General features: G+C 36.6%; 1 protein-coding gene across 1 annotated transcript; it reads right to left on the bottom strand.

Annotated features, from left to right (window-relative positions):
* Window positions 1-6,415: 6,415 nt before the first annotated feature.
* LOC125496495 (uncharacterized) lies at window positions 6,416-7,057 on the bottom strand. Its single transcript, XM_048641971.1, has one exon. It carries the CDS (start codon window positions 7,055-7,057, stop codon window positions 6,416-6,418), a length of 642 nt encoding a protein of 213 aa, XP_048497928.1.
* Window positions 7,058-12,919: the final 5,862 nt, after the last annotated feature.

Below are 12,919 nucleotides of genomic sequence, written 5' to 3'. Positions count from 1 at the left end.
TGCACCCATAGATTTCCTTCCGCTCCAGCGTGTTTTGTCGTTAAGATGGGCTTTGGTCGAGGAGCCCAAGATGTGCGTGGGCTTGATGCTAAATACTAACCTTATATCGCTTAATGTTGTTTACCTCTTCTTCTATTAGGTTTCTCTTTTCTCATTAATATATAAATAGGTTTTAGAATATTTTTCAAAAATTACTCTAAGATCAGAGACAGAGCTTTAGGAGAGATCCTTGTGAGCTTGTATTAATCATTAAAACTCAACTTCAATTCCTTGTGCATATTAGTGGTTTTTCTCCCGATTCTCGTCTTTTTACGTTAAAATTCCTTTGTGTTTTTTTATTGGTTTCTTCAATTCGTTGTTCTATTATTGTTTGAGATTAATTCTAGGTTGATATACATACGTTAGAATTTACATGGTGAACCTTCAAGACACTTTGGATGATCAACGAGGTGTCATTAGCTTGTTTGTATTTTTGCATTATTAGTTGCTTAGTTAAATTGTACAAAGAGTGTCAATTGACAAAGTTTCAAACAATGTAGTACCAAAGAAATAAGATATAGAGGCAATGAGGCCGGAAGAGAGAGAGAGTGGAGTAGTGTTGTAGTCACGAGGAAGAGATAATGGCTTGCTTTTTTTTTTTCTACTAAAAAAATTATTAATTAATTATATAGATCTAAATTAATTATGAAATTTAATTATAAAGTTAATACTAGCTTCATAGCGAAACACGACACTTATATATGTTTCCTCCGTTTAGATATAGTTGCACTATATTTATGTTTTCAGACTTGTCGATGCATGGTTTCAAACATTAATATCTTCAATTATAAATAAGTAGTAATAATAAAAAATATACATTAAGATGTGAATAGTAAACAAGATTATATATGGCTATGTTTTTTTTTAAAATACATATCACCAAAGACCATAAAAACTGTAAAACATAAATAGTAAACAACTAAACATTATACAAATAATACAACTATTTCTTAACAGAAGAAGTAATATACTGTCTTTGATCGATCAATCCAAACAATTGAGAATGGACTACAAAGCAAACTGGCAAGCTACAACCATCACAATACAATATTATTCTAGATAGATTGCGTCTGAATACTTTAATAAGGAGAATTGTGTAATTTACTTGAGTACCTATGTAATCACCCTAGCAGTGATGAGTCATATTTCATTCCTCTAAGTCTCCTTGCATGGAGAATATCCTCCTAGTATTCCCTGCTATTCTCTATTGCTAATCATTGCTCATAATGAGCTGTTAATAGTACTACATGATCATGTTGTTTGTCATGTAGTGAGTCTATATATAGCTGTCCTTTGTAAACAGTGGTAGTAGGGTTTTTAAGCAATATAATCAACTATCTAGCAACTACTAGTTCCTCCTCCTCTCTAATATCATCAGCTATAACATTTGTGCATTTGGTTGATCTTTATCTAGGATTATATCAGTTCTCATGGTATCTAGCCACCAAATGCAAAATAGCTGCTCATAAATCACCTAGAATTGCTACCCAAAAATATCATCCTGCCTAACCACCTCATTAGTGTACTCTTCCTTCTCTTCTTTCCTCCTCTTATTCTTCTCTCTATCCTTCTTTCTCTTTCTTTCCTTCTGTATCTCTCATCACCTCCAAAATGTCTAGATTCACATTCTCAAACATACAAAACCCATTGTTTCTACACCCTTCAGATCGTGCTGCATCTATCATTGTAGAAAAGCTCCAAGGAGCTGTAGATTATAGAGCATGTAAATCAACCTCTCTTCAAAGAGGAAGCTGGGATTTCTGACTGGAGATACAACCAAAGATGCTACAGATGAGGTAAAAGCCGAACTTTGGGAGATATATAATAATATGGTAGTTGCTTGGATCCATAATAATGTCTCACTTGCTATAAAAAAATCAATTTTATATGTTAACTCTGCTAAAGCTATATGGAAACAATTAGAAGTGAGATTTGCTTTGACAAATGGGTCTAGGAAGTATAAACTAAACAAAGATTTGTATGAAACCAAGCAAAACTCCCTCACTATAAATGAATGCTACACAACCCTATCTGTGATATGGGAAGAACTTGAGTGTATGAATTTGATGCCCACCATAACCAATCCCATAGATGATCGAAGTTATAAAGTTTATTAAAGCTATGAATGACCAGAAGGAGGAATCCAAGTTGTTTCAGTTCTTAAATGGGTTGGACAACAAATTTGGTCCCTTGAGAAGCCAGTTACTCATGATGACTCCACTCCCTAATGTGGAAAAGGCTTGCTCTATCATTCAACAGGAAGAGTCACAGAGAGATGTGTTAAGAACTCCTAGGTGGAAATGGAGTTGTCTGCTATATATGTTCAGTAAAGTGGTGAATGAAAAAAACTTTCTGGTGTGTAAAGTATGTGGAAAGAAAGGCCACAATCAAGAAAAATTTTGGTATGCCACAGGACAATCCCAAAATGACATCCCAATCATAGAAAGACAACTTCACCTCAAAAGGAACAACCTAGTGTTGTTGTTCCTAAGTGGAACAACAAGCAGAGCTATCCTAGAATGGCTGCCAGTGCATCTCAGAGGGAGTCATGATTGTTGTTCACACAACAACAAATTGATCAATTAACCAAACTCATCCCTATCATTGCAAACCAGATGAAATTGAAGGGCTTAGAAACAAATGAAGAACTTGACAATCATTTCTCAGGAATGATATCTTGCTACAATGTGAAGAGGATGACAAATGAATGGATAATTGATTCAAGTGCAACTCACCATATGACCTTAGAATTACACAACTTGAGTGAAGTAATGAAAGTTTAAGGATCACTCAAAATGAATCTCTTCACTGGTGCAACCGCTAAAATCAGTCATGTAGGCAAGACAAAGGTGGGACTGGGATTGGTCCTTGAAAATGTGTTGTGCATACCCAATTTCAAACACAATCTCATATCTGTTTAGAAATTGGTTAAGGATGGAAACTACGAGGTACAATTTCTGTCTAATCATTGTGCAATAATTGGTAAAACAACACAGCAAGTGAAGGCATTGACTAGGAGAAAAATGGTTTGTATTACTTAAAACAGAACACAATAACACCAAAAAAAGCCACCTGTCTAAACACACAAACACTACCTGAAATACAAGAAAACACGCCGAACCTTCCGAAAACCAAAGCCGACCAATTTGCCCTATGGCACCATAGACTTGGCCATGCACCCTCTCCAAACTCAAACACATAGAAGTTGTGAAACCATACATACAAAATACCAATTCTATATGCATAACTTGTCCAATGTCCAAATTTACCAAACTTCCATTCACCCTAAGCCTTTTACATGCTGCTGAGCCATTTGAATTAATCCATATGGACATCTGGGGTCCTTACAGAGTTTTCACAAGAGGAAAATATAAATATTTCCTCACAATTGTTGATGACCATACAAGGTCTACATGGATGTATCTCCCGGAAGACAAATCTTAATCTTTGAGTATGCTAGAAATGTTTTTGTTCTATGCTAAAAACCATTTCAATAAATCCATAAAATTCATTAGATCTGAGATTTGAGAATGCTTTGGAGTTTGATGATGAATCATGCAGGGAATTTTTCTCAAAGAATGGCATCATTCATCAGACATCCTGTGTAAAGAGACCTCAACAAAATGCAAGGACTGAGAGAAAGCATAGACATGTATTTGAGATATCTAAGGTCCCTGAGATTTCAAGCTGCTCTCCCTCTCACATATTGGGGAGACTCTGTGATGACAACTGCCTATATCATACACAAGCTGCCTATTGTGAGACTTGGGAATAAAACACCATATGAAGTTCTTAACAAGAAAGAACATGATTTCAGTCACCTCAGATTTATGGGATGCTTAGCTTTTCCTTGTAATCCTGAGCATTCTATGGACAAATTTCACCCAAGGGGGTGTACCATGTGTTTTCATGGGATATCCTCCCACTCAAAAAGGGTACAAACTAATAAATCTCTTGACTATGCACATGTTTGTGTCTAGAGATGTGATCTTTCATGAAAATGTGTTTCCATTTCATGAAACGAATGAATATAGCTACATGAAACCTATCCCAAATCCTAATCCCACCACCACAAAACCCACCTTTGATGATGATTGGTACTTCAATGATGAATTGCAACCCGTCACAACAACCTCACCCTCTGCCACCAACCAAACAAAATCTTCCCCTTACCACTCTCCTATTGCAACTCCTAAGGCTTCATCTCCTGACCCAGCCCCCCCCACCACCATCACATCCCCACCACCTTCCTTTCATGTTCTTAGAAGGACCACAAGGAACATCACTCAGCCCAGATGGTTGCAAAACTACCACATAAATCAACCCACCTCCAATCTTGCTTCAGTTTCCAACCTGATAAACACCTCTCTACAACCTGAAATCTTCTGTTTTCTAGCTACCTTAACAACTGTGGAAGAACCTACTAGTTTCACTCAAGCCATATCCTCCTAACACTAGGTTGAAGCAATGAACAGAGAATTAGAAGCCTTAGAAGACAATGATACATGGGAAGTCACTACTTTGCCTCAAGGAAAATCACCTATTGGGTGCAAGTGGCTATATAAGATGAAGTATCAACCTGATGGGAATATGGAAAGATACAAGTCTAGAGTAGTAATCTTGGGATGCAATTAGAAGTATGGTGAGGATTATGCTGAGACATTTGCCCCAGTTGCCAAGATGATAACTGTGAGGACAGTGCTTACTGTACGACTGCCATGGAGGATTGGTACACATTTCAAATGGATGTGAGCAATGCCTTCCTTCATGGAGATCTTCATGAGAATGTGTACATGAAACTTCCCCAAGGCTATTCTCACTTGGGTACCAAAATCAGTCTCAATTCTAACCCTTTAGAAGCCTCCTCCAATGTTGTACGTTGGCTAAAAAAGTCACTGTATGGGCTTAAACAAGCTCCACGACAATGGTTCTCAAAGCTGTCCCTTACACTGATATACAATGGGTTTAATCAATCAAGGGCTGATTACAGCTTATTTACCAAGCTCAAACACAATACCATAACTTTGGTACTGGTATATGTTGATGATTTACTTATATCAGGCAACAATCTGGAACACATTGCTGAATTAAAACAAATGTTAAGTCTTTCTTTCAAAATGAAAGACTTGGGTGACGTCAGATACTTTTTGGGACAGAAATCACCAGGAAATCATCTGGATTCTTTGTATCACAGAGAAAATACACACCAGATATTCCAAAAGAGTTCAACATGATGAATGCCAAGCCACTTCATCTTCCCATGGATCCAAATCTCAAATTAACTATTGATAAAGGAGAGATACTCCCCTCGCCTACTATCTACCAAAGATTACTGGGCACACTCATCTATCTCACAATTACTAGGCCTGACATCTCATTCACAGTATAGCTCCTCATATGCATATGCAGGCAGCAAAAATACTTCTAAGATACTTGCTGGGCACTTACACTCAGGGCATTCTGCTTGCCTCTAACTCAGCTACCCAACTTATTGCTTATTGTGACAATGATTGGGCAAGCTATACAATATCTAGACGATCCACTTCAGGATATTGCATCCTACTGGGAGATTCTCTAATCTCATGGAAGGCAAAGAAACAAACCGTAGTTGCTAGATCCACTGCAGAAGCAGAGTACAGATCCATGGCACTCACAATTTGTGAAGTCACTTGGCTACACAGTCTCCTCAAGGACATAGGCTTGAATAATCTACCTCCTGCCCTTATCAAATGTGATAACCAAGCAGCTCTTGCCATAGCTGCAAACCTAGTGCTACATGAATCGGACCAAACACTTGGAGGCTGACTGCCACTTTATCAGGGACAAGGTCCCATCACGGCAGGTCATCACTCAACATGTTCCCTCTTCTAACCAAGTGGCTGATTTGCTGACCAAGATACTCTCAGTTCAACAACACAACTACCTGCTGTCCAAGTTGGGAGCTTCCTCTTCCAACTCACTCTCAACTTGAGGGGGAGTAATAAGGAGAATTATGTAATTTACTTGAGTACCTATGTAATCACCCTAGCAGTGATGAGTCATATTTCATTCCTCTAAGTATCCTTGCATGGAGAATATCCTGCTAGTATTCCCTGCTGCTAATAATTGCTCATAATGAGTTATCAATAGTATTACATGATCATGTTGTTTGTCATGTAGTGAGTTTATATATAGTTGTCCTTTGTAAACAGTGGTAGTAGGGTTTTTAAGCAATATAATCAACTATCTACCAACGGCTAGTTCCTCCTCCTTTCTTATATCATCAGCTATAACATTTGTGTATTTGGTTGATCTTTATCTGGGATTGTATCACTTCTCATACTTCAATTTGGTACCACCCTACCACTATGATTTTTTTTATAAAGGAAAGAAACAACTAGAGGGGATCCCAATATTTGGGCCACCATAAAGCATCCTTGCAGATGATTACAACATAGGGGAAATCAAGAACATCAAACCAGTAAGTAGTATTAGTCGTCGTGTGGCAGCGATGCGCCATCCAATCCGCAGCTGCATTAGCTTCCCTAAACGCATGCCGAATTTGGACATCTTCAACATGTTTTAAATCTTCACTTGCATCTAAAACAATGGAATTAATCGTCCAAGGAATTTTCCAAATATTCCTAATAGAGTTGACAACAACCAAGTTGTCACCTTCAATAACAATTTTACCAATTCCCAAAGAAATAGCCCCTCTAATACCTTCACAAAGGCCTCTAGCTTCAACAACAAGAATAGATTTGGACGAGTCTAAAGCACCAGCACCACATAACAAAACTTCCCCTTCAGTATCACGAATGACAAAACCAAAGGAGGCTTGACCATTTGGAAGCTTAGAACCATCAAAATTAACTTTACAATAATCAGAAGGGGGACGGGACCAACTAACCTGATCGAGGATCCTAGACTTACCAGAAGAAACACCACTCTTCTCACTAGACTGTAGAGAAAGCTGAGCATCAACTGCATCAATCGTGTCCCTAAGAAGCCCAATCTTGTGCACATAAGCTCTAATCATCATACTGACTTTAATTCGGGAGAAATTTTCCTGACGAAAAATCACTCTATTACGATCATATCAAACAAACCACCAAGTTATAGCAAAAATCTCAACTTAGGAGATTGAGAAAGAAGATTTCAATTTTAACAAATAATAACCAAAGGGCATTGTTATTTCCCTAGGAACACTACAAGAGGGGGGGTGAATTGTAGGTGTAGAAATAAACGTAACTTTTTGCGGAAATTAAAACTTAAACGAATAAACAAGCTAAAGGAACACAAGGGATTTTTACGAGGAAAAACTTCTTGGGCCAACAAGAAGAAACAACCTCGACCACTAGGGATTTTAAACTCAACACTTTCACTAATTAGGCCAAACAACTCTGTTACAACCTAATTCTAACTCGAGCCACACCTTGAGTTCCTAAACTCAAGTTCCTGAACCACTGTTCCCTTAACAGCAGTTCCTCTCAACTTCACTCGAAGTTTTCTCACACATACAAGCTTCACTCAAAGCCTTTCTCTTACAGAACTTCACTCAAAGTTCCCTTACCCCAAAAACCAAAATACAATTGATCGAAATAAGCTTAGTGGAATTAGAGTAAGAAGGCAAAGAACAAATGGCTATTATGAGAGAATGAAGGCACTGACACTTAATAAGTTAAACTCACTTAATTACTTAGTCAGACACAATTTGGAACTTATCTAGACTTCTATATTTATATGTTAATCATGAAGAACTGGGATTAATGTTAGAGTACACGTTTTAGTCCAATTACCCATGATGTTCCTTCCCCTAAGGAACACGTTTTACATCATGTCCCATGATCCCATGAACTATAAATGAACGTAAATGCAGCCATTACTCCTAAGTAATAGGAGTTCTTTGAGCACTTATCCGAAAATCAGTTTTTATAAACTCTTTTTATCTTTAAATCTGAATTTCTAATCTTTAAGAAAATAATATCTTTGAAATAAAATCTTTCTAACAACCGGATATTTATTTTCTTTTTCCGAAAAATAAAATCTTTTCCAAAACAGATTTTCTTTTTAAAACTGATTTTATCATTTGAAATTAGAAATAACTAATTTCCTATAATCTAGGCATGACTTACTCCATTATTATTTTAACCGTTATACTAAGTACACGCCTAAGTCTAGTTCCTTATATTAGTTCAGTTCCTTTAACATATTTGCTAAGTGCCACTTAGTTTGTTCCTTACAAAGGAACAAACGCTTCATTCTCAAATATTCTGCCACAGTTCCTTACCATTCTTTCTTTGTTCCTTTACATTGGAACTAGAAAATAAAACGCCTAGCTTCTATTATTCTTGATCCAATGCTTGCTCCAGTATCAACATAGAAACTTCTTTACTTAGCCTTTGAAATCCTCTCTTGACTTCTTCATTGACTTCGTATTCTCCCAGTTCCTTGCATTGATACCTTAACACCATACACTTAAATAATTCATTAGTTCACTACTTAGTTTGTTCCTTTGTTTCTTTGTCATTATCAAAACTAGGGTTCAACAATTTCCCCCTTTTTGATGATGACAACAAAGGTACAAACTAAGGAAAATAACAAATAATATAAGTGAATAAAAACATAAAGAAGAAAATGAAAAATAAAACACAATTATGTGAGTAAGTGACGTTTGATTTTTTCATTTATCTTAACCTATTTTTGATTTTTCATTAATTTTTTCAAATTTTCATTTTTTAAGTTTGTTCCTTAAATCCTTTTCCCCCTTTGTCATCCTCAAAAAGAATAGACTCTATGAATTGATGAATTGATTTAACACCTTAAGACCAATATGCAAGCACCATTAGTGGTTAAGTTAGAAAATCAAAGAGTAAACTTGCTCAAACATCAATCACATAATACTAGCCATTCCAAGGAAGAAATTATGCAAAGCATTTAGAAACATAGACAATATAGCAAAAGTCATTGATTATATAGCACTTGTTCCATAACAAAACAAAGAAAGAAAAGAAAAAGGAAGAAACAAAAGTTGTGTTCCTTGATGAAAGAAACAGGAACAACAAAACAACAATAAAGAAACTAAGAAAGGGAAGGGAATGGTGTTCCTCACAACTTCTTCTTCAACCACATCCTCCAACTTTTTCATCACCACCCATGATGTAGTTCAACCTGTTCCTTCAGCTCCTCCAAGTACGAGCCATAGTTCCATCTTCTTTGCTGCGAACCACGGTATCACTCAATTTCTTCATAAGACTTATCATAGTATCAGTTTTGGCATCCAAAGTCCAATGAAGATGATTGTAAAATTTTATCATATGTTGTGCAGGAAGGCAGACTTCATTAACCCAGTTAGTATCATCCGGATTTTCCTGTTCCTTACCCTTGGAACTAGAGGCAGATGGGGGATGTTGTGAAGGAACGGGAGGTTTGAGTGGAAGGCTCATCTGTTCCAGGAATGGAAACAGAAGGTGAAGGGTGATAAATGGGAGGAAGAAATGGTGGTGTGGGTGGAAGAGTTGTGGAGGTGGAAGCAAAAGGATTTGGCCTTTTATTTCATCCTTCAACTGCTCAAAACTTGAAGGAACAGAGAAGGACGAAGGTGAAATGGAGGGTATTTTTGTAAAGGAACAGAGAGTTTGGGAGATGGTGGAGGTATGGTTCCTTGAGAGTAGAGGGTACCTGTTCCTCATTATCCGAAAGGACTAAAGGAGAGTCCTCGTTGGAAGGAACAGGAACAGGAGCAATTTTTCGACGAGTGCTCTTTCTCACTCTCAAAGGAACAGAGGGTTTAGGCTTAGTGGCAATGTGTTTGCGCCTCTTAGGTTTCGGTTCCTCCGGTTAGGAACAGGGTTATCCAAGATTACATCACATCTTCTTCTAAGTCAGTTTGGGCATTTTCTTTTTCCTGAGGAACTGGAAGCCATTCTCCTTGAATGAGAACACCTTCTTGGACAGACAACCAAGTCCATTTAGGGTCTTCTCATTCAAGATGTTCCCTTGTTTGACCCTATGGTGGTCCAACCGTAAGTCTTACTTCAAAATGATGAAGTAAGAAGTTATCAAGGCCCGTACCAATAACACAATATTTTCAATGTACAGTGGTTAATGTTGAATGAAGAGGGAAGGAAAATTAATTTGTATTGGTCCAAGCAAAACATGTAACACATATCCAAGAGACCCACTTCATTCCTCTTTTCAGTTCGAGGAATGAGTGCTCTCCAAACCAAGTTAAACAGTACTTTGTGAAGGGGAGAGAGTAGGTATGGTTAAGTTTGTTTTGGCCAGCTGTTCCTCCAAAATATTCTAAGATTTTGTCTTGAGGAAAATTCGGAAAGGAAACAGTTCCTTTCCTTTTAAAATACAAATCAGTTCCTTTGCAAGGAACTTCCCATACTTTGCTTAAAGTTGCTTGATTAAACCTTATTTCTTTCCTCTAACTTCAGTTGTGCAAGTTCCATTAGTATTAACAAAATTTGCACAAAACTCATCCATAGCTAGAGGAACAAGAGCATTATTAAAGGCGAATTCAAACAAGAATTCCATGCCTTGTTCCTTTAGAATGGAGGTTAATTCTAGAAATTCAATTTTATTGCCCATTCTAAATCGACGCAAAAGCCCAAGACATACCTAGATTCACTTCGTTCGACCCTTTTCTTGGAAGACGAAGAAACAGTTCCTTTGGAAGGAACAGGTGCAGTTTCTTCTTCTTCCCCCTGAGATTGTTCCGGGGTTTCTTCTTCATCGTCTTCCCCAATCAATTTTTCTTCTCATGCTCCTTCTAGGAGATTCTAATTCTGTTCCTCTATGGGGTTTTCTTGAATTATGTCGGTTTCAAGGGTTTTAGTTGGAGATGAAGAAATTTCCATTTTTGAAGTGTCGGTTGTTTTTGGTGTTGGAAAAGGTGAGTTTCTTGAAGTTTTTGCCATGATTTTGAAGGTTTGGAGGTTTTATGGAATCAAAGGGTGTGATGAGGTTTCGGATTTGGTGAAGATGAAGCGTTTGAGAAACACGGTTTCTTTAGATGGATTGAAGAAGGAAGTTTTGCATGTAATAGTAATTATGACACGCGGGAAAGAAATAAAGCATAAAAATTAAAAAATAAAAAGGAAGAAAACGAAAAGATAAAAAGAACCAAGATTTAATTAAACTGGTTCCCCTTAATTTTTTTGGATTTTATCGGATTTTTCGGATTTTTATGAATTTTAATTTTTGAAAGAAAATAAATGCTAAGGAATTGTGCTATAGGAACAACTAATGCTACATATCAATATCCTTCATATACTATGCATGTTTCTTGACCTTAGGAACAGTAAGGGGAGTATTATGTGACATTTGTGAGTTGTTTAATTTCTTTGATTTCATGTTTATGTTTTGCAACATTCCAATTTGCAATGGTCTTAGGCAATTAAACACAATTATTTTTAGCACACAAAGTCACTCAAATTGATTCAAACATGGGGGAATTGACATAGGAACAATCACTTAATTTTTATTAAGCCTAACTCAAGCCTTATATTTTCATATCTATCTCTTTGCAAAGGCTTAGTTAGGATATCAGCAATCTGATAATCAGTTTGACAAAACTCAAGTTTAATCAAACCTTTTTCGACATTTTCTCTTAAAAAGTGATGTCTAATATGTATATGCTTTACTCTAGAGTGATGCACTGGATCTTTAGATATACTATAGCACTTGTATTGTCACAATAAATAGGAACACATTCAAAGTTTATTCCATAGTCACTAAGTTGTTGTTTTATCCAAAGCATTTGAGAGCAACATGCAGCAGCAGCTACATATTCTGCTTCAGCAGTGGATAAAGCAACTGTGTTTTGTTTCTTGGTACTCCAAGAAACTAAACTATGACCAAGGAATTGTGCCATACCTGAGGTGCTTTTCCTATTACAAGATCTCCAGCATAATCTGCATCTGCATATCCTTTTAGTTCGAATGTATCACTTCTTGGATAGTAGAGTCCAAGATCATCTGTTCCTTTAAGTATCTAAGAATTCTCTTCACAGCAGTGAGGTGAGACTCCTTTGGATTTGCTTGAAATCTAGCACACAAACCAACACTGAAAGCTATGTCTCGACGACTAGCAGTTAGATACAAAGTGAACCAATCATTCCTCTATATTTGTTTGATCAACACTTGTTCCTATGGAGTCTTCATCTAATCTAGTTGAAGTTCCCATAGGAGTGTGATTTATCTTTGAATTTTCGAGGCCATATTTCTTTAATAGTTCCTTTATGTATTTTTGTTGGTGAACAATTATACCTTTTTCAGTTTGTTTGATTTGTAGTCCAAGAAAGAAATTTAACTCACCATCATACTCATTTCAAATTCATTGCTCATGAGACTTGAGAATTCTTTGCACAATGTTTCATTAGTAGCTCCGAATATGATGTCATCAACATATATTTGAACAAGCAAAATATCAGTTCCTTTAGATTTTAGGAACAAGGTTTTATCAACCTTTCCTCTTTTAAAGTGGTTTTCTAAAAGGAACTTGATAATCTCTCATACCATGATCTAGGTGCTTGTTTTAACCCATAAAGAGCTTTATCAAGCTTGTAGACATGATTTGGGAGATTATTATTTTCAAACCAGGGGGTTGTTCAACATATACATCTTCGTTTAGATAGCCATTTAAAAATGCACACTTAACATCCATTTGATATAATTTGAATCCCATGTAAGCAGCAAATGCAATTAAGATTCTAATGGCTTCTAATCTAGCTACAGGAGCAAAGGTTTCTTCATAATCAATTCCTTCTTGTTGGTTATAACCTTTTACTACAAGTCTAGCTTTGTTTCTTACAATGGTTCCATATTCATCTAGTTTGTTTCTAAACACCCATTTTAAGCCAATTACTTTTTGTTGTTTAGATGAAGGAACT

The sequence above is a fragment of the Beta vulgaris genome, chromosome 4 (genome assembly GCF_026745355.1).
Source record: "Beta vulgaris subsp. vulgaris cultivar EL10 chromosome 4, EL10.2, whole genome shotgun sequence".
In the NCBI taxonomy this organism is placed as follows: domain Eukaryota; kingdom Viridiplantae; phylum Streptophyta; class Magnoliopsida; order Caryophyllales; family Amaranthaceae; genus Beta; species Beta vulgaris.
Note: the sequence above shows the minus strand (reverse complement) of the source record. Positions and strands in the feature narration are given on the sequence as shown.